Source organism: Epinephelus moara, chromosome 13, assembly GCF_006386435.1.
Source record: "Epinephelus moara isolate mb chromosome 13, YSFRI_EMoa_1.0, whole genome shotgun sequence".
In the NCBI taxonomy this organism is placed as follows: domain Eukaryota; kingdom Metazoa; phylum Chordata; class Actinopteri; order Perciformes; family Serranidae; genus Epinephelus; species Epinephelus moara.
In genome coordinates this window covers 29,208,081-29,230,512 of record NC_065518.1, presented here as the reverse complement: position 1 = coordinate 29,230,512, position 22,432 = coordinate 29,208,081, and the positions used below count along the sequence as shown (strand labels likewise).

The following is a 22,432-nucleotide window of genomic DNA, read 5'->3' as shown; positions in this document are numbered from 1 at the left end:
GCTTTCTTTGTGGTCTTTACTGATTTATTTATATTTGTTTGTAATTATAAATAGGCTTATGTGGAAATGTGTGTGCATTTGGCATTGTATTTTATCTTTTGCTATTTAAATGTCTGCCTTGTAAAGCATTCTGATTAGGGCTATATTACTTTATTATTATTATTATTACTATTATTAATGTTATCACAAGATATGTGTGACAGATTAAACCTTCATTGCACAACATGAGACTAATAGCCTATCCTGATTTTCTATAAAACGTGGAGTTCGTTGTCACAACTAAAAGCCATGGTGGTATCTGCTGATTAGACTCACAAGTCAGTCTTTAGACGCTTTGCGGAGATCTCTGATTGTCTGGTGGCGAGACTATCTGCTGGTTAAATTTTTATCCTGTTTCCCCTTATATTAAATATTATCTTGTTTACTCAACATCTAAACCAATCAGTTGGTAGATGAGGTCAGAGCCCTGGGACTTGCAGTCGGTGAAGAGCATCATTATTAAATCTATGATCTGACACAAATCTCTCCGGCCTGCACTGTGCGGTGATCGCCGGTGATCGATTCAGCTCAGGCCTAGCTCATCTCGGACAAGCCTGAGTGACGTCACGTGGTGGGCGTTTCACACGGATGGCGGAAGGGCAGGTGCAGCACCAAACCGAGCAGCACTATCACAACAACCGTTATCAGCGCAGAGGGGAGAAGGCTCACCGAGACTGCAGACAGGCCTGCAGATACGCTTTCTGATAGAGGAACACTATCTTTAACCTTTTTGTCTGTCGGACAGTCCGGAGGCCCGTCGACATGGCTCTGAACCAGAACCACTCGGAGTCCGGCGGAGTCATCATCAACAACAGTGAAAGGTAACGGTAGCAGGTGCTACAGGCTAGCTAACAGTTAGCACTTACCGTAACTACACGGACAAGTTAAACTCCGGGGAGAACGTCACAATAAAGTCATTTAAAAATAAAAAATAAAAATATGCGTCTGTGCTAACTGGTTAATATAACGTTACCTAACATGCAAGAAGCACTCTTACATCTTTCACATCTCATATCTAATAACGTTACACAACAGCTAACTTCATCCAAATGACAAGTTTTAGCATCAGGTAGCCTATTTTACGTGAAACCCTGTTAATTCTATCAAACTGATGTTAGCGGTAGTGAGCACCGTGAAGCAGTCAGTAAGTTATACATGTCATTTTATTTTGACAGAGCCCCTCACCGTATGTCACACATAAGCCGAATTGAAGAGTGGCTCATAATCAGTGCAAAACCACACCAAATGTACACGTAAATGCTAGACGGCAAATAAAGCTGCATTAATTGTTATATAACGCCATGTTTGTTAATAGAACATTCGCGTAGCATCTTAACGGAACCGGGTCTCGGACTCGCAGCCCAAACATGGCCTTCAACCTGTTATATCATCACTGCAGTCAACCATAGCAGGCTTCACTCGTGGTTACATAAATGTTTGCTCGTTTTAAACGTTATATATTTAGACAAACTTATCGAGGGGAACATGCTAATCATATTGTAACTGTAACGTAGCATTTATGCCAGTACCGTGCTGCTGCAGTGCTGACTGTCTCCACCATCTGCACCCTGGCCTGCTTTACTATGAAACGTTTTTGTTTTGTCACATACAGACCAAGTCAGCTTTCATGAATTAAACTCAGTGACACATTTTTCTAGAACATACTGGGCTGCAGTGATAAACCCATTACAGCTAACCCAGAACCAGTAGTAAGCCTAATCCTTTTACTGGGATACTGTTTACTGGAAGCAACTGATGGGCCATGTTTAGTAACTGGACAGTTGCACAATAACCCAGTGATCTCATTTTAAGCTGCTGGTGGGGTTTGAGTCATGTTAGTAATCAAACCGAACCCAAATAAACAATGCAGACTTTCATTCTTGTACATTAAAATATGATGTAATAGAAACATAACAGAAAAATTATGTTTTATCATTGAATTGTTATTTCCTGTGACGCACTGATTGTGTTCTTGTGTCTGTTTCTGTCACCAGTGTGTTGATGAACTATGATAACGTGGAGCTGGTTTTCTGCGATGCGGACAGTCTGCCTGAGGCCTTCAAAAAGAGCAAAAAGGGTAGCATCTACCTAACTCCATACAGGGTGAGGGACATGACCCAGATGTCTTATTTGTTATTCAGCCACAGCCTCATGCTGACATCATGCTGTCACCACTGACAGCATACACACAACAAGCAGCTGAACTCTGATGCCACTAATACATAGTATTAGATAGGGCTGTGTATTGGCAAGACTGGCGATACAATACCTAACATGAAACAGGGTTATGATTCAGTATATTGCCAGCGGTTCCTGCTGTAACCAACTTCATACTGTAACACTACTTTATGTGCAATCTGAGATAAGGAATTAAAATTTATAATTATAAAAAGTGTTTAGCAGAATTCTTTAGGCAAACAAATTCAGAAATTAAAAAACTGATACAGTGTTTTTGAGGACTGAAACAGTATCACAAGGGAAGTCACGAGAACTGATACTTCAGTGCCAGGTTGATGCCATAATTCTGAACACATGACGTTAGTTCTTTTCTCCACTACTATAGCTACTGTAAGTACCATCAGTGATGCATTTCTCCAGACCTTACGGGGCAGCATGTCCACCTGCAAGTGTACTAGTCTGCTGTTAAATGACAAAGGAAGAAGAAAACCGCCTGCCAGCACTAAAGAACATCATCACATGGAAGAGGGGCACAAGTGCAGTTGTAATGATTTGCAATGGTGGCGCAGCATATTTACGCTATGCTGCAAACGGCAGCAGTGTGACGAGGCACTGAGCATCTCTTTCGCACTATTTTGTGCTACACATTGAATGTTTTTTTTGTCACACATGTACAAGTGCTGAACAACAACAAAAATGGAGGAGAAATATGTTAATATACTGCAGGCTAATATATGTTTCCTCGCCTACAAAATCTCATGAGCCCATATAGACTAATACTTTGCGTTTGAGGCAGATAATCAAGGATTAATAATAACATTTATATTAAATTTAATTCATGTTTTTAATCAAGTTGTGTGTGTTTAAATACATGGGATTTACGGTATTGTTTTTGTTTTTTACCATGGTATTGAATCATGGAATGTTGAATTTTATTGGTATTTATTTGACTACTAAATTTCTGGTATTGTGACATGCCCAATATTACAAAATATAACAGTGTGATACACAAGTGTATTGATATTATCCTACACGCCTAGTATTAGGTTTAACTTTCCCCAAGTTTTATAATTTAGTCAGGAAAAACTGAGACTGCTTTTTGAAGTCATGTGAGTAATGATGTGATGTTAGTTGCTGTTATTTTCTCCCAGGTGATCTTTGTGGCTAAAGGGCGGGATGCACTGCAATCTTTCATGATGCCCTTCTACCTAATAAAGGGCTGTGAGATCAAACAACCTGTACTGGGAGCCAATTACATCAAGGGTACTGTCAACGCAGAGCCTGGAGGTAAGTATATCTGTGTGTGCCAGTGCATGTGTGGCAATTAGGTTACACTGGTGCATGATAGTACAGTACATGTCTGTTAGTTTGTAATTGCATAGATTCCTACCTGTTTTATCTCTTTCAGGTGGCTGGGAGGGCAATGCTACGTTCAAGTTCGTCTTTGCTGCTGGAGGAGCTATAGAGTTTGGCCAATACATGCTGCAGGTCGCAGCTCAGGGTATGGTAACAAAGCAGCACTAACAGTGTCATAAAGTTCTTGTTTTAGTCCTGATGTTTTAGCTGATTGTCCTCCATTGTTTTTTCATCTCCTGCCTTCTCCTCCTGCTTTGTGTGTTGCAGCGTCAAGAGGTCAGCCAGTGACTCCTGGGTTTGGTGGATGCCCCTACATGGCCAACGGGGCCTATGCTTACCCTCCTCCCCCTGCTAACGGGATGTACCCTGCTGGACCTCCACCCGGCTACTCCTACCCCAACCCTCCTCCACCAGGTAGAGGCTGTAATAATATCCAGCGTTACATTATCATCTTGATTTTGCGATACAGATTCCTTTAAGGTTTGTAAGTGTTCACTGCAGCCAGCAGGTCTAATCTGCAGCTCTGTGCTCCTGCTGCCCAGGTGGATTTTACCCCAGCCCTCCAGCGTTTGAATCCTCTGCGGCCTACATACCTCCACCTCCTTACTCTGCTTCTCTAGGCCAGCAGCCCCCACATGACCCAGACCTCCCCTCATCAGCAGCAGGTGTGTCTCTCTGGCAACAAGGCTCTGACTGATTAACAAGATTATTGCTGGAGTTAGTGCATGCTACTGTGATCTCAATTGTTTGGTGTAAGGTGGTCATCAAACTCAGTCTGAGCTGTCTGAATTCAGCCTTTTTCCTGTCAATATTATCTTAAGCTTTAAGTCTTAGCTCGTGGAAATACTGAAATTCAATGATGTCAACATGTCTACAACAAATGGCTGCACTCTTCCAAGCACCAAACAGGAAGCAGCAGACCAGGTAGACAGTAAAGATGGAGAAGACTCCAGGGGCCTCATTCAGAAAGCATGTTTTACAAAGTCCGGGTATAACCGTGAACCCTGAGTTGACTAACCCTGAGATGGAAAACCCTGAGTTCTTGGTTTCAGAACAGCTGATCGTAGTTAGTTCAGTCAACTCTCACTATGTTCACTCTGAGTGATGGCTGTGCACGGTCAAAGAAAAAAGCCGACATCAACGGAGCTCTAATACTACGATTCACCATGGCGATAAGCTTATAAAAGGCAAAGCCTACACTTAAATCCAGTAGACGTAGAGATATTAATGCATGTATATGCGGACTGTTCACATTCACGTAAAAAAGAAAAGAAAAAAAAGAGCCTGAGTCAGAGCGGGGAAAATTTTCAATAAGTTAATGCAACAAAGTTTTATTTATTGTTATGCATTCATTCATCATAAGGCCATAGCCTGCAGTACATTTTAAATGTATTTGTTCAGCTTTAATCTGACAAGGACTAAACACAGGGGACAGCAACTGAAGATGAAAAGTATAGTTTAAGATTTGAAATCTCTTAAGTATTTATATTAAAGACAGAGACATGATTGTAAGCTCACAATGTGATCCAGTAATAATGTGTTTGGTGATTTGCACTTGAAAAGGCATTCAGGTTAGAATACAGTAGCTTTTTAATTTGGACATTTTAAATTTAGACAATTTTAAAATTACACATCTGTTTGTTTAGTGGCCTTATTTCAGCTATTTGCCATACATTGTTATACTGTATGCCAGTATGAATTGAGTGTGAAACTATTCTTAAAAAACACACTGTCAGACATTTTTCTCATGGTCTTAATCCTTGGATGGAGTTTCAGTTGTCATGAACAGCTGAGCAAACTCAGTAAGTGGACCTTGCCATATTTAAAGAATTTTTGAAAGAAATTCCTTTAGCCCATTGTAACAGGTTTACAAGCTCAAGCAACAGAATAATTTCCCTCCTCCTCTTTACACCACCCTTACCTCGGGCTTGATTAGCCTCAGTCATCTCATATATCCCAGGGATAACTCGTATAACCATGTTTAATTAATGTCTCCCTCTCTTCTCTCACTCTGCGTCTCTTTCCCAGCGGAGGCCAAAGCAGCCGAGGCAGCAGCAAGCGCCAGCTGTGCCACGCTGCCTCCTACACATGTGTACCTGCCACAGGTAAGCTGCCCTCCGACACTCTGCTACACATCTGATATTAAACTTTATCTACCAGTTTGCTGATACGTTGGGCTCATACTCTGTTTTTATTACAAGTCGTTTACAAGTAGACAAGTGTGCACATAGCCTATAGCCTGTGACAGCAAGAAGTCTAAGTATTTTACCTGTTAAATCTCGAGCAGCTGTTGGTTTGCCACAGCCTCTGTCTCCTTTACGATTGTAAATTGTAAGCACACCAAGACTACAGGGTGTACCTGTACAAAAACCTGGCATTACATAGCTTCGTTAGCTTTAACTCCCAAATTAGTAAAATGCTTGCTGCACGAGGACATACTAAGTGTCAGGATCCCACAGTCTTCCCATATTTTCACGCTGATGCCTCACACCATGGTGCTTAAAAGCTCTTTTTTTTGGGCAGGCAGCTTGTAAAAATGTAGTTATAGATTCTTAACCATGTTAGTACTGCATTCCCACAACACAAAGCAGCTTTTGGGCATTTTTGTGTTGTTTGCCAGCAGACGTAAATGACAAGGAGCCACTGCTGTGCAATACAATGTCAGTGGGGAGTGATGAATTGTTTGTCCATCTAGTGGGGGCGGGACTTAAATGCGCACTCTGTCTCTAACATGATGAGAAACTTTTTGATTTTCTTTGTTAGTAGCAGAGAACGCAGGATTACTGTAGTCAACACTGACAAAAAGAGAACGCAAGAAAGTGCAGCTGCCGTTTACACAAGGTACCGGTGTATAGGTAGTGCGGAAAATGAATATGAAACCATTTCAAATATCATAATTGATGTGTATCAATTAGAGCAGCAAGTAACGATTGTTTTCATTGTAGGTTAATCTCTCAGTATTTTTTCAATTAAACAATAAGTTGTTTGGTTCATTAAAGGTCAGAAAATGGTGAAAAATGTCAATCAGTGTTTCCCAAAGCCCAAGATGATGTCCTCAAATGTCTTGTTTTGTCCACAGCCCAAAGATATTCAATTAAGGAGTAAAGAAACCAGAACATATTCACATTTAAGAAGCTAGAATCAGAGAATTTTGATGATTTATCTCTTTAAAAAATTACTCAAACCAGTTAATCGGTTATCAAATCAGTTGGAGATAACGTAATAGTTGACAACTAACCCATTAATTGTAGCAGCTCTGGTACCGGGTTCCCGTGGTCATGGAAAATCTGGAAAGGTCATGGAATGCCATAATCACATTTTCCAGGCCTGGAAAAGTCATGAAATTACAAGTTATTTAAAGTTTTGCACAAGTCATGGAATTTTGTTGTGTGTAATGAAATCTTCCATGGATAACTTTACATGAATGTAACATAACAGCGAATTTATTTCGATGTAATGTATCTCTAATATGTGGCGCTGTGTGAAAGCGCTTTGTTTACCATTACGTACGTTTCTCCATTTTAGCTAGCTAGCTTAAATTATGAAAAAAAAAATGCCAGGCAAGTGGAGCAAGAAAAAGAATTGCAATGGGTCCTTGAAAAGCCAATGGAAAGGTTTTGAAATTGTGTCCATGAAAATGTGTGGGAACCCTGCTAGTATAGATTAATCGATATTTCTGACGATACTACTTTGTGATGTCCCGCAAAAATAAAGGCTTGATTTACAGCACCAAGGAAGTGCATCGACCATTGCAAAACCAAATCAGCTATCCCCAGTTACCAAAGAGTCTCACTGTAGGTTCTTTGTTGTTACTATCCCAGTAGTGGAAATGGTGGATAGTGGAACAACCGAGGTAACTGTGGACAACAAAATTCAAAGTGTCCTGTGTTGTCGGCAGTTGCTAGCCTCTAAGTAAAACGAAAAGAGATTCGATTGTCTTTGTGACAGTAATGAAACAATAATACGACTTGGAAATGCTAAGGCGGGAGGCTGACAAGTTGTGTTTTCAATTTTAACATGCTCTGTGTAAAAAACAAAAACACTAATTGATTACTGTACAGTGCCGTTGTCTTAAACTATAACTCTCCTCTCTCCACAGGACAAGCCTCCACCCTACTCCCCTCCAGAGGACAAGAAGAACCAGTAGACCTGCTTGATCTCAACCTCATTCCTCTCCGTCTCCTGTTATCTCTATCCTACTGGATCACCTCGTTTCTCATTCCATTAACACAGGAACATCAGGAAGGCCAAAGTTTTCCTTTTTAAAACGACTTCCTCTTTCTCATCGTCCCAGTTGCCTTCCAACTCATCCCTAACCTCCTTTTTTCCCCTCATTCCATTGCTTTCCCACCTCAGCCTTTACCGCTGACATTCCTTTTAATGATTCATATATTGTAATTGGCTTCTCTTCAAAAGCACCTTGATGGAAATTAGAAGTGTTGGTAGCAATCTTTGAGAGAAATGAGAAGATTGTTGAGGCAGAAGTTGTCAGGATTTGGGGCTTTTTTTTCAATGTAGTTGACAAAAAATATTCTAACCTGACTAGCTACTTTAGCATACATTGCCTTGCAGGTGACCCAAGAATCATACCGCCACCCTAAACTTTAGATTCAGCTATGTTGTTACACTCAATCCTAATTTTCTACGACTGTCTATTAAACTAGACTGAATCTAATGATAATTACTTTGCTAGTCTATTGAAAGGCGAGCTGAATGCAGTATTTTATTTTTCTATTATTTGTGTGTACAGGCTTTTAATATGTAGACTTTTCAAAATGAGATATTTTCTCAAGAACACTAACCTAGAGAAAACCTAGCTTTTGTAAAGAGGAGTGGATCGCAGTGAGGGTCTGGTCCGCTTCGACATGTTTTAGCGGATGAGAAGACCACAAAGATTAGAGCAGCGTCGAGCCCCCGCAGCGAATCCCTGATCCCGGATTAGAGCAGAGAGCGAGGGCGACCAGGGCCTGGAGGGACGGACTGCCAGGAGGGATTATCTTCATAATGTGCAAGAGCAGAGCAGTCACCCAGTGATGTCACTTCCTGTTTTGTCATGCCTCCGAACATTCGAGAAAACAAATGGTCAGACTCACCGCCATCCTGCTTCACTTTCCATTCCTCTAATGTCCATTTTAAACATGACAGAAACAAAAGAGCATTAGAGGATTTTCTCACTGTTTCTACTTTCTGTGGTTGTGATCTTAACTCTCTAGTTTGAGGTCAGTCTTAAAATCTGATCTGAGCACCTCAGTATCTGAGCCTCGACTCTTCCTTCCTCTGTAGTCACTTATCTATATACTGTATCTGTGGCACATCCGTGGCTGATTCTTTGCACTTTCAGAATGCTATGCATCGGGCTCCTGTTCGCTCTGTCATGGCTGTGTGTATAATATTAATAATAATAAAGCTCTGTATGTATTTCAAACTAATTTATTGAATAATTCATGTAAAATGGCTCAAGTAAGAAAAACAAAGCATGATCTCAACTGATGCATGTATGCATTGGATTGGATTTTATTAAATGGAGCTTGATTGGTGTGAAACGGAAATGTCTCTGTATTTATTTCTACACCGGGCGTCGCTATATCACACAATGATGGGTATTCCACTTTGAACACAGCATAGTGCATTAGCATATTTAACATGAACATATTCCAGAGTCAGCAGGAGGGGTTATTTTTTTATGTCATTGGGCTGGAACAGTCTGGAAATGTGCTTTTCCCTTCTCAGAGTCAAGTGGTCCGCATCTGCATGTCCAGACAGCTTGTGCAAATCCACAGCAGTTTCCCAAAGACCGATGCATGATGTCCTGAGCCTCGAGTACCTCAACATTCCAAAGGTCACAGCTACGCCCTCTAAGTGCTCATGATTTTTATTTTTATTTTTTTTTAAAAAGGCTAAAAGCCTGTTAAAAACATCTGTACAGTACAGCAGATCCCATCACAACACTGTCAGCATCACAGGTTAGAGACTGTACAGGCAGCGCCATTTGTGCATTCATTCAAAGATCCCAAGACGATAAAAATGGTGATCCATTGTTCTCAGTAGTAATGTACAGCCCATGATTTGGTTTCGCCCACATCACTTATTATACACCAGGGGGACAATGTCTGATGAAACGAGTTCTATTCAGTACACCCTGCGGTGGCTTATTGTTCTGTACGCACCGCTTTGTCAACTGGCTCACATCCTTCTGTGGACTGAATCCCACCCACAGACAAAAAAAGTTGAGTTCAGGGATTAAAAAAAAAAGTTGATGCACGCATAAATATAACTTTTAGCTGTTCTATGTCTCTTGAGGCCTATACTTGGACTTAAAATGTTCAAAATTCAAGTGTAACCAGGAGCATTGTCAGATTTTCAGATAGCTTGGGAGATATGTTGAGTTTTCGCCAATCTCTGAACCCATCAGCGAGACGACAGTAAGTTCCAGGGGGGCAACATTTTGGGAGATCCAGTGTAGCAAGTGGATAACAGGGAATTTCATCTAATCTCTGTAGAGTGCTGCAGGGATGACCTTTTTTTTGTAGACCGATGCGAAAGTTAGCGTCACCCTGGTTCCCTTGACAAAAAGCTCATAGGATTTTTCTATAGGATTTTAGATTACTGCAGACAAGCTCTGTGGCAAACAAAAGTTTTGTTCAGCAAGATTATCCACAGAAATTAACATCACTTTTATATCTGAAGTGTAAATTCAATCGCCAGAAGTTAAAAGCTAATGTTAGACAAAAGCAAACTACACCACAGTTACATGACTTGGATGTCACCACCACAAGGCTTTAAAGCAGAATTTGGTGTGATGGTGTTCTGTTGTCTCATTTAGCCACTTCTTGGCAACCGCCTTTTTTGAAGACTCATTAAAGCTTCAGAATTTACTAATTGGGAATTCACTGAATTTTTTTTTGTTGATAACAAAGAACAAAAGTCTCTTTAGCTTGTGTAACAGACCTTATTTCAGGCATCTAACCAAAAACCTACTGAAAAACCCACTGACTTTGAGACGAGGGAACCGAGGTGCTAAAATGCTAATTCATGTCCAGGTTTTAGGGCTGATCCCTGCACCACTCTATAAACAGACATGTGTATATGAATACAGTTTGTACTCGTACTCGTCGTCTTCCGCTTATCTGGGTCCGGGTCGCAGCTTCAGCAAAGAAGCCCAGACAGTCCTCTCCCCAGCCACCTCCGTCAGCTCTTCTGAGGGAACCCCGAGGCGTTCCCAGGCCAGCCGGGCGATGTAATCCCTCCAGCGTGTCCTGGGGTGGCCCTGAGGTCTCCTCCCAGTTGGACATGCCCGAAACACCTCCCAAGGGAGGCATCCGGAAGGCATCCTTACCAGATGCCCGAACCACCTCAACTGGCTCCTCTCGATGTGGAGGAGCAGCGGCTCTACTCCGAGTCCCTCCCGGATGTCCGAGCTCCTCACCCTGTCTCTAAGGCTGAGCCCAGCCACCCTGCGGAGGAAACTCATTTCGGCCGCTTGTACTCGCGATCTCGTTCTTTCGGTCACTACCGAGAGCTCGTGACCATAGGTGAGGGTTGGGACGTAGATCGACCCGTAAATCGGGAGCTTTGCTTTCTGGCTAAGCTCCCTTTTCACCGCTCCATCCTACCCTCACTCGTGAACAAGATCCCGAGATACTTCCATCCTACCCTCACTCGTGAACAAGATCCCGAGATACTTAAACTCCTCCACCTGAGGCAGGACGTCCTCCCTAACCTGGAGTGGGCAATCCACCCTTTTCCGGCTGTAACAGAAAAAAAAAAAAAAAAAAAAAAGCTAACTTGTCATCACACGACAGCCGATGGGTTCTGAGATTGCATTTCAAACCTTTTATGTGCTACTTTAATGTGATTGGTCTATACTACAGGCTACAAACAGACTACACTTCCAGTAGCAATTTTGTCCCATTGTTGCCACAGATTCTGCATAAATAGGAAGATACCTGTTCATAAAGATTATGTTTTAGCAATTCCTCAACAAATGGCTTCTCGTTATTGCAGAAATGTTTTGTCTTTGCTTCACCCATGTTGAGCTCCACATTAGAGGAACCACACTGGCTGAAGAAAAGTAGAGGCTCTGTTCCTGGAAGAAAAAAGGCTTATTCACTTTCTTGTCAAGACTTAGAAGATCGATGCATCTCCATGTTTGCACGTCTACTATAAGGCTACAGCTGCCAAAAGGATGGCTTCAAATAAAGACTTCATAACAGCCTGGTTGTCCAAATGGAACTACGCTCACCAGCCAGCACCTCACTGAATAACACATACCATCTTGTTTTTTTTTTTTGTTTTTTTTTAAGTCTATGGAATAACCAACGTGAAAAAATGACCACTTAAGGTTATGCGTTGGACTATGTCTTCAACTTTTCCAGGGGACATGTTGATTAGTGAGCTTCAGAATACTGGGATGCAGATTCTGTTACATTGGAGCAGGCTATCTGTTTCCATGTCTCCAGTCTTTCCGCTAAGCTAGGCTAACAGGCAGCTTCTTATTCACCACACAGACATGAGAGTGGTATTGATCTGCTCTTCTCTCAGCAAAAAAGCAAATAAGCAGATCTCCCAAAAAATTCTGAACCATTTCTTCAAAGCAGACTACAGTCAGGGGCAGTAAAAGTCTGACATGTGCAACATAAGTTGGCGGCAAACACTGTCACCAGCCAAATGGCACTTACTTAACACTTAGGGTTCAATCAAATAATGCAGGAGTATTCAGTTTAGTTGTAGTTGTAGCACTCTCAAAGCAACACAGTGGATAAACTAACCACTGTGTTCATCTGATACCCTTTATAATGTCTTATTTGCCTGTGAGCCCATTCACCTGTTATAAATGTGTACTGCCTTGCAGCAGAACAAGGGAACTCAATGTTATGTACTGAAAGTACAATAATCTGACACACTGAGTTGTGTAGATTGATCTTTTCCTACCTAAAAGCCGTAACAATCTAAAATTGAGGGTTATTTCACACATACTTTGAAGGAAAAAACAAACAAACCAGAATGAAGTAGTGCTGTCCTTAAACTAGAACCTTCAGGACCAGAGTTTGTGACTGTTACCTTAGCTGTTATTGTCATGTGGTAAGTAATAACGTGAATCAACCAAAGCCAGGTGGTCAGTTTCGGGGGAGTAGGCTCATTACAGTAAGTTCTACTGCTTCAAATGTAGGAAGGCAGTCGTTGCAAAGAGAAAAAAAGAAAGATTTAAAAACCTCTAAAATGGTTAAGGAGGATCGTCTATGTTGAGTCAGCTAGTGCCCATGTTTGATAGGGCTTCTTGTTACTGAGCTCCCTTCTTCACGTCTCTTTATGAGTCAGCTCATGTGGAGCAGAGGGTGATGCTGACCCCCTCTCCTATCCAGCAGGCAGGGAACAGCTCCTGGCTGAAGGCACAGTGGAAGGCATGGAGCCTGGTCTGCCCGTCTCCGTAGTAGGTGAGCGTCCCCGCCTCGTAGTCTAGCAGCATGCCGATGCGACTGTGCTGGGAGTGACCGGCCAGGGTCTCCCGTCGGCCGTTGTGCCAGGCGCTGAGCTGATGCTCGTCCAGCTGCAGGCTCCAGGACAGTTCGTTCATACCCACCATGCACCTCTTGCCCTTTTCCTTCCTGGGGATGGTGTCGTAGGTTACCTGATAAAGAAGTGAGGAGAGGATATGGGTAAATTGTGCGCAGCATGAAATGAACAGACTGACGTGGACTCTGACTGTCAGCATTAACAGATCAAAGTCCTCACGGTGGTGGCACAAGAAGAAAATGCTACATACGTTCAGACTGCGGGCAAATCAGATTTAATTCTCAGGGGCCTCATTTATAAAGCTTGCTTACGTACAAAACTTGAAATGGCACTTCCCACGCAAAGGTTGTGATTTATAAAGATAAACTTGGCGGGAGAATGTGCGCACCTGTAAGCAAACTCTGAGTCATGCGTGCGCACATTTTGGAAGACACTGGGAAGTGGTGACGCAGACGGCGAGGTGAAGAAGTGGAGTCAGATTTTTATTGATGTCTCACACAAATTTAATGTCACGCTATATCCACCTTAGATCCACGTTATCATTGAAATTAAATCCAGCAGCCTTATTTTGCGCTTGGAGTGAGTGATAATTGTTTCATAAAAACGTTGTAAAATCCAACTCAAATCCTGAATTGAAATTCTTTCTAAATACGTATTTAATCCGCACTGCCTCTAACGTCTCATTGTCCACTCTGTGAGCGCAGGAGGGGGAGAGGATGGCGCGACTGCATGGAATATATTTATTTATTTAGCTAAATATTTCCAGTGCATTTATCATGTCTCGAAATACAGCCATTAAGCACAACCGTTACACTCATTTCATCAGCCCTACTTAGACATGTGCTGTTCATGACAAAACCGGCATGAAGAAACGTGTTCGCCTATTACACTTTCATCTTTGAATTGTATTTCAAATTACACGTTGTATTTTGGGACAGGGATACCACTGGTTCATGCTGTAATTCAGGCCGGGTGTCTGATCAGACTAATTGCCATAAACATATAAATACTGCGGTGACCCTCGTGCGTAATTGCGCAAGATGGCACTGGCACATACTCCTTTTTGCCTCCACCTTTAATAAATGTGATTCTTTATGTTGCACATCAATGTCAAACATCCTCAAATTTAAAAGCAACACATTAACTACATGTTGGTAAAGGAGTAGAAATATTTGGTCTACCTTTAGATCAGACCACTTTTTTTTTTGTTCTGTCACTGTCCGTGCAGTGCCACAGACACAGCTGACAGCATCAGCAGAGTTGATGTGTTGCCGCTTTCTTTTATTAGTGATCCCGCTGCTGTGGCCACCAAATAAAATCTTTCTTCAGTCCTCCACCTCCCGTTAAAGGGTCTCTAGCTCAGTGTGCAATTAGTCTGATCAGACACCCTGCCTGAATTACAGCATGAACCAGTGGTATCCCTGTCCCAAAATATCCTGAATTACAGCATGAACCAGTGGTATCCCTGTCCCAAAATATAACGTGTAATTTGAAATACAATTCAAAGATGAAAGTGTAATAGGCGAACACGTTTCTTCATGCCAGTTTTGTCATGAACGGCACATGTCTAAGTAGGGCTGATGAAATGAGTGTAACGGTTGTGCTTAATGGCTGTATTTTGAGACATGATGAATGCACTGGAAATATTTAGCTTAATAAATATGCAGTCGCGCCATCCTCTCCCCCTCCTGCGCTCACAGAGTGGACAATGAGACATTAGAGGCAGTGCGGATTAAATACGTATTTAGAAAGAATTTCAATTCAGGATTTGAGTTGGATTTTACACGTTTTTATGAAACAATTATCCCTCACTCCAAGCGCAAAATAAGGCTGCTGGATTTAATTTCAATGATAACGTGGATCTAAGGTGGATATAGCGTGACATTAAATTTATGTTAGACATCAATAAAAATCTGACTCCACTTCTTCACCTCGCCGTCTGCGTCACCACTTCCCAGTGTCTTCCAAAATGTGCGCACGCATGACTCAGAGTTTGCTTACAGGTGCGCACATTCTCCCGCCAAGTTTATTTTTATAAATCACAACCTTTGCGTGGGAAGTGGCGTACGCCACTTTCAAGCCCCGTTTTGTGCGTAAGCAAGCTGTATAAATGAGGCCCCAGATCTTTAAGATAGACTGTGTGCAGTTTAATTTGCAAGTGATGAGATTGGATTTGTATGTCCAGACATCATCAACCTATTTGCATGGGTTGCTGGGGTAACGACATAGGCGTCATCATAGCTAAGCTAGTGTTGTGGCTTTCCAGTGCAAAAGCATGATTATTGGAGGTCTATTTTGCCCTTCAAACAATTGCATTCTAGAGACGCGGTGCAGAACTCTGTCTCACCAGACCAACTCAGCAATGGAAGAGGCTGGTATCAGGGTTACTACAGCTTAAGGCAAAACTGCAAGACTTTTTTAAGACTTTTTGTTGCTGCTCAGAATGAAATGTAGGACCAAAAAGAACAGAACTAGGAAATACCTGGTGTTTGCTAATGGGTTGGTTCTGCTATCTTGATGCAAGAGGCATTCAGTAAATTATTTTTAAACTAGAAGTAACACCTCGCAGCTGTATGTCTTCACACATATCTTGCAGCACAGAAGATCTTTACAATCAGCACAGTTTCAAGGTGGACAGCCAAGATCTGTGTCACCATTTAAGTATCTAACCAAATGTCTCCCCTTCTATTCCTGATTTATGCCGTTGAGTAATGGCCAGAAAAGGGTTTTTGGCCAAACATTATGATGTCACAGTGAAGTTGACTTTTGATCTGTTCGGTATAAAATTTAATCACTTAATCATTATATCCTGTTAGACATTTGTGGGAAAATTTGTCATAATTAGTGTCTGAATTCTTGATTATGGTCAAAAACATGTTTTATGAGGTCACGTGACTTTAAACTTTCGACCACAAAATTCTAATCAGTTCACTCTTGAGTCCTTGTGGATGTTTGTACCAAATTTGAGGAAACTCTCTCAAGGCCTTCTTGAGATATTGCATTCACGAGAATGAGATGGATGCAAGATCACAGTGACCTTGACCTTTAACCAAACAAAATCTAGTCAGTTCATTGTTGATTCAAAATGTTCTCAATCTGTTCTTGAGATAGACAGACGCATGTATGGACGGACTGATAACCCGAAGACATAATGCCTCCAACGCCAGCGTGGAGGCATAAGAATAGATGTTACCAGTTGTTTTGAGATTTTACGATGCAGTGTCAGAAAAAACAAAAAAATGAACGTCTTAACATTTTTAAGACTTTTGAAAGACTAAGACATTTTAATACTAATTAAGGCCTTATTTTTAAATCAATGAATCCAAGGCCTTTTGAGTATTTTTTAAGGATCTGCGGGAACCCTGTGGTATATATTCTGCTCCATTTTTCCATCACTCTGGGTTTGATGTAGTCGTTGTGTCATGTTGCGAGGGATGCAAAAGACCCTTTGCAATCCAATTTGAGCATCCAGACTGAGACACATCTATAGAAATCTAATTGGAATTACATTTCAAACCACCTCCAAATGTGGTTTGGATCTGATTTGCAAAAACTGCATTTCATTGTTTTGTTTTGGGTTTTTTTGTCCAGACTTTCTAAAATCAATCTGGATATACCAAAAAACAGATTTAAGTAATTTCTCTGGGGACCATGAATGTCTGTCATGGCAGTCTTTCCAGTAGTTGTTGAGATATTTCAGTCCGGACAAAGTGGTGAATTAATAGACTGACCCTGCCATCAATACAGCCCAGAATTAATCAAGAAAATGTGATGGCTGAGTCATCCAAATTTACCACCTACTGTAGGTGGTGCCATGTGCAAGTATAATCTGTGTTTGGCAGGTCTGAGTGTGACAGGTAAGGGTCCCCTGCAAAAGGCTTTTTTGTAACTGTATTGTTTAAGTGCCTCAGTTGTAAACAGGGATGTGTGCGATTCTTCAGCTTGTCGATTAAATGTTGCTACCATCACGAGTCTGCACCAGAAATACTAGTCAGTTAATATTGAGATTCCCAGAGGAAAGAAAGACAAATTTGGGTCATAAACTGATTGATCTTTATCTCTCTTTCTCTTTCACACACAAACATACCCTCTAAAACTCATGTGCGTGCCTACACAAATAGTACAAGTCTGCAGCTGTCTATGGACGTTCAGCATAGAATATGTTCAAACCTCACACACACTCTGGCCGGCTTGATGTCATTAGTTTGGCAGAAAATCTAGAGAAACCTGGACGAATGTGTGTGTCAACTTTGTGCACACTCATGCATGAGAGAGCTACTGCTTGAGTGTGTGTTCTTTAAAGGAAATGACTCAGGACGTTTAAAATCTTCAAAGTTTGTTAGACTTTATCCCTTTCAAGTCTCAGAGACCATCAGCCAGTGAAATCAAAGCTTCTTGCTCCAACTCAAGCAAGTAATAACATGTTCACTATAACAGTTGGGTAACTTTCCTGAATATCTGAACATTAATGAACCACTCACAGAAGAACAGTATACAAACACAACATGCACGGTTCTTTACCCCAAGGTAGGCCCAGGGCTTGGACACCTCCAGCTCCCAGTAGTGCTGTCCATGGGTGAAGCCCTGAAAGCAGAGCACCTGCCAGGTGTGATCAAAGCGGGCTTCGTGGGCTGGAACGGGGCGTGGCCCAGAGGTGAGGTGCTCCGCCCTACGGTTCTCCTGGGACAGAAACAGGTGGCCGTTGGCTGTGCGAGGGTCAAAGGTCAGAGAGCATCTGTCTGTAATGAGGAAGAAAGGAATCAGTTTGAAGCAGGAACAGATCCACTGTTAACACATGTGTCTGTGCCTGTTTCTCTTTCTGTGGTCACAGAAACAATAAGGCACTGTGTGACCTTTGCTGTCCCCAAAAATGCAGTCTGAAATGTTATATAGGACTTACAAGCACTGAGGCCTTCCTTCCCACCAGGGTGGCATGGAGCAGCTGGACTGGGAACCACAGCTAGGACTGGCCTCTTATCCTGAGGGGAACCTGGAGACCAATGATAAGCTTGAGAATACAGAGCAAAGGCTGGGGAGTAAACTGCTGGCACATGAAGCCCAAGGCATATTACCGTCTTTGTCCGGACCCACAGCGGTGCTCACAGCTTTCTCCAAGTCCTCAGACACCAGCTTGGAGACTCGCGACAGGACATCTGTGACGCCGTTTAATCGATCTTGAAGGTTTGATGTTACATCTGTGGGAATATCTTTGAAACGTGGAACTTCTATGACCAGTGATTCCTGTGAAGAGGTGTGAATTAGAAAGACGACCATGATGATCTGGCAGTTGATAATATTCCTCTCACCTAATGGTTGCAGACGGGACATATCTGATTGTTTATTTCTGTTGCAATATAGCCATAGTGTTACATTACAGTGTTTAAATTTAAAGAGTATGATCAGTATTTTTCAACATGGACCCTATTTTCCCATGTTTGGGTCTAAGTGACTCTTTCGAAGCTGGTCGCAAAACAGGCTGCAATCGATGCAACTCATGTCAATTATGCACTGTCGATTTGTGTCAACTAAAAGTGCTTGTTTTGCCACTGACAGGCTCAGATCGTTATTTTAAATATCTGACAGTATTATGGAAAGGATCCCAACAGAGATAGACCTTTTTATTACAGAAGAAAATCTTTTTGGTTTAACCAGAACCTGCCCCGAAATTGCCATTGCCAAAACCAACAGACTCCATTTAAATAGACAATAATTTTAGTGTGTAGAGCCAGCATATTTTCACATCTAAGGGTTTATTTCGACCAAACCAGAGTTGGTGAACAGTGGAAAGATGAGCCAAGATGATTTATGTGGGTTTCACTTAGTTATTTTTTCGAATTTGAATGAGGTGTGTTTTACAAAGACAAAATGACTGATTAATTAAATGAAGTCTGAAGGGTTTGACGATGGTGATTTGGGGATTGTTTCTGGTTAAACAAAAAGGATCCTACTCTTTAACAAAAAGGTCTATCTCTGTGGGGATCCTTTCCATAATGTTGTCAGACACTTATAATAACAATCTGAACCTGACAAAAGGAAAAACAGGCAATTTTAGTGGACGTACATTGACAGTGCATGTCTCAAGTGATTACATTGCAGCCCTTTTCCCCAATACTGGACCAACCTCAGAAATTGCTGGTTCCAATTAGTCACAGATATCCCTTCTCAACAAAATTAGCTCTGCTTCTTGAACCGTTTCCTTTCTTGGAACCTTGGAGCTATCTAGCCAACCCATCGCATTTCCACCACTTTTGCGTGTAACCACTGTAATCAAGGATGCATCATCAATGAAGATGGTTGCACAATGCACAATAGAAGTAGACAGTGGTAGCTAAATTGTAGATTACGTTGATTACCTGCAAACTTTTATTCTGTTATGACAGATATTTGTTTTTACCTAAACCTACAAGCATGAATCAAATCTGATCACTGCACGCCCTTTTTTTGGTCTGACCATTTCTAACTTGACTTCTCACTTGACTTCACTGATGTTATCACAGTTCGCACTTCAAGTCTAAAAAACCTGCAGTTTTTTGGTTCCGCCTGAGAATCAACTTTTCGGTTTCTCTACCAGTTTTATTTTTGGTTCAAATGCTTTTAACGGTACAAAAGTAGGTACAGGAACCAGAACAGAGTAGGTTCCATGTTGGTGGAAAAGGGGTATTAGACAGAGAAACATGGGTGAATAGGGTCCAGGTTGAAAGATACCATATGAATAATAGTGTAAAGACAGGGGTACAAACCTTGATGAGCTCTGTATCAGGGAGGTTATGTACAGCTGCTATCTGTTCCTGGGTCTCTCTGAGTTTCTGGGAGCGCTCCTTGAGTTCAGCTAGTCGTGCCTCCGCCTCAGTGATAGCACCTTCTTTCTGCTCCTCGATAAAGAGCTCTGTAGCCTCCTGCTTCTCAGCAAGTATCTTTATCAAGGAGGAGAACTTGGCATTGACCCAGTTGGAAGTCTGCTGAAGAGTCACCTGTTGATGGAAAATGTAGAATTTGGGAACACATGGTAAATAGTGTCCAGTCCTATTTTTCATTTTATTCCTGGCCTTTTGATTTATCTGCGATAATATTAAGCTTTAGCTGCAGCTTTGTTAGTTAAGACCTGAACAATTCTTATTGCATTTACTTGTGGTTGTACTAGGGGAATGATCAAGTGCCTGATTTCTGTTAAAACTGGCTTTAACTGTGAGACAGCTGCAGGAAGTGGTGAGTTGTGCCAATGTGGCTAGTCAAGAAGAGATAACACTGCTTGAAGAACAAAGTCTTAAAGGGACAGTTCACCCTAATATCAAAAATACATTTTTTCCTCTTACCTGTAGTGTTGTTTATCAATTGAGATTGTTTTGTTGTGGGTTGCCAAGTGTTGGAGATATTGGCTGTAGAGATGTCTGCTTTCTCTTCAGTATAATGGAACAAGATGGCACTCGGCTTGTGGTGCGGTGATACAATTGGTGGGTGTAGTTTGGTTGAAAGAAAATAGTTCCTACATGAAACTGCTCACAAGAAGATCTGTGAAGTAACTTGAGTAGCCGGGTCATGATTTCTGGAAAGACGAATTACTGCTGAGTTTTTCAAATGTATTTTTGGTGCTTTGAGCACCACAAGCTGAGCACCACCTAGTTTCATTATTTCTGAGAGAAGGCAGACATCTCCAATGCTCTGCAACTCACACCAAAACATTCTAGATTGATTGGGATCACTCTGAAACAACGGTTGACTCCAATAAATTTGATCTAAAATATGGCAATATTGGAAAATATTGAAAAAAGCCAGTGTGCCTGAAGCATAGTGAAGCATTTAGCCCACTTTTAAAAAGGGAAATTCTTATATTTTACCTTAGCTTGATTGATATTCTCAGCCAACTCATTTATACTTTTCTGCGTCTCTTCCGTGAGTTTCCCCACCTCCTTGCTCTTCCTTTCCAGCAGCAGCTGTAAAGAATACACCTCAAATTGAGCTACACAATCACAATCACAGTCGCCTTTGTTGATGGAGTAGTAAGTAAGTAAGTAAGTATGTGGACAGTGGAATGACAATCTATGTTACAATACCAGCTAAGCAACAATGGTGGCATTGTGTTATCATACCTCTTGATTCTCCCTTTCTGTCTCCAACAAGACCTTGTCGTGGTTCATGCATTCACAGATGCCACACTCGTAACACACAGACATTTTGTCCTGCCTGCAGTAATAAACCAGAGGCTTTTTATGGCGATCACACAGCAGCATGGCTCTTGCCCCTTCGCCTCCCCTCATGAGCGCCTCTCTACAGGAGGGGCCAGTGCTGTTTGCAGCCTCGGTCAAGACCGACAGGGACACGTTACGCTTGAGAATGGGCCTGGACTCAAACTCCTCATTGCAGAATGGGCAATGAGGTCCGATGTCAGACTTGCTCTTGGTGTCCCAGTGAGTGGTGATGCATTTTTGACAGAAGGTGTGACCGCAGGGGATGGTTACAGGGATCCGGAAACGCTCCAGGCATATGGCGCAGATCAGGTTTGGATTCTGAGACTCCATCTCTGAAGGAAGAGAAGACACCTCTGTGGAAAAAAAGGAGAAAAAAGGCAGAGGTCAGTCATGATGTGAGAGAACTCGAACATATCAGTGTATCATATCTGTAACACACCATGACATTAATGTAACTTCACTGCTTAACTTCTGTCATTAAGAGTGTAATGTCACATTTTAAGCCCTTTATATAAACAGTGTCTCAAAAGAGCAGAAAAAACCCACTGAAAAATGGCCCCAGTTTTTCGTTATTGACAAAATTTGACTGTGCAACATCAAAGCCGAGGTTCTAGCAGCAATACAAGGCTCAGCCCAAATGATAACGTTGGCTACCACACAATAACTTAGCCAAGTGGAAGGAAAAGCTAACGTTAGCTCATGTTAGCCTGGAACCAAGTCAGCTCACGTTAGCTAGGACTCTTGTGGACCAATAATAGTCAAAATATTAAAACAGTCTGGTGATATAACTATAAATTAGCGCACACTTCTACACTCAACGCTTTGTATAACACAATACGACACAGTGATAAATCTTACCACTCTTACAGATACATTCGTGCACAGCATCTGTGTGAATACTGAATATCGTCAAATGTAGCTTCCCTGATGACGACAGACGCAAAAATGACGCATTCGCGTGCTGTCGGGAAAAAAACGAATGTAAACCATCCAGAAGAAATAAGTTACATAGTTATTACTGTGTGATAACTTACATGGTGATACATGCAACACTGCTGTTGTTACAGTGTAACAGTTGTTACGGTGATATTTGCTGTTTGTTGTCATTCATTCGCTGCATTGTAACATTACAACAAATTCTATTTAGTTTAACCATAACT

At 41.7% G+C, this 22,432-nt stretch overlaps 2 protein-coding genes across 3 annotated transcripts; one reads left to right on the top strand and one right to left on the bottom strand.

The window, feature by feature from the left end:
- Positions 1-617: 617 nt before the first annotated feature.
- On the top strand, positions 618-9,122 carry wbp2 (WW domain binding protein 2). Its single transcript, XM_050059858.1, has 8 exons — positions 618-860; positions 2,034-2,142; positions 3,369-3,504; positions 3,626-3,718; positions 3,841-3,987; positions 4,116-4,238; positions 5,602-5,678; positions 7,673-9,122. The coding sequence occupies exons 1-8, from the start codon at positions 802-804 to the stop codon at positions 7,718-7,720; spliced, it is 792 nt and encodes a 263-aa protein (XP_049915815.1). The 5' UTR covers positions 618-801; the 3' UTR covers positions 7,721-9,122.
- Positions 9,123-9,429: 307 nt separating this feature from the next.
- Positions 9,430-22,203, bottom strand: trim65 (tripartite motif containing 65). Of its 2 annotated transcripts, none has more exons than XM_050059856.1 (9): positions 22,131-22,203; positions 21,174-21,625; positions 20,922-21,017; positions 19,827-20,057; positions 18,159-18,327; positions 17,987-18,076; positions 17,608-17,825; positions 11,216-13,201; positions 9,430-11,175 (listed from the first exon to the last, which is right to left on the bottom strand). In XM_050059856.1, exons 2-8 carry the CDS (start codon positions 21,600-21,602, stop codon positions 12,893-12,895), a joined length of 1,542 nt encoding a protein of 513 aa, XP_049915813.1. In that variant the 5' UTR covers positions 21,603-21,625; positions 22,131-22,203; the 3' UTR covers positions 9,430-11,175; positions 11,216-12,892. The 2 variants fall into 2 exon arrangements, with proteins under 2 accessions (XP_049915813.1, XP_049915814.1); XM_050059857.1 differs by having other exon boundaries at positions 22,140-22,198.
- Between the last annotated feature and the right edge of the window lie 229 nt (positions 22,204-22,432).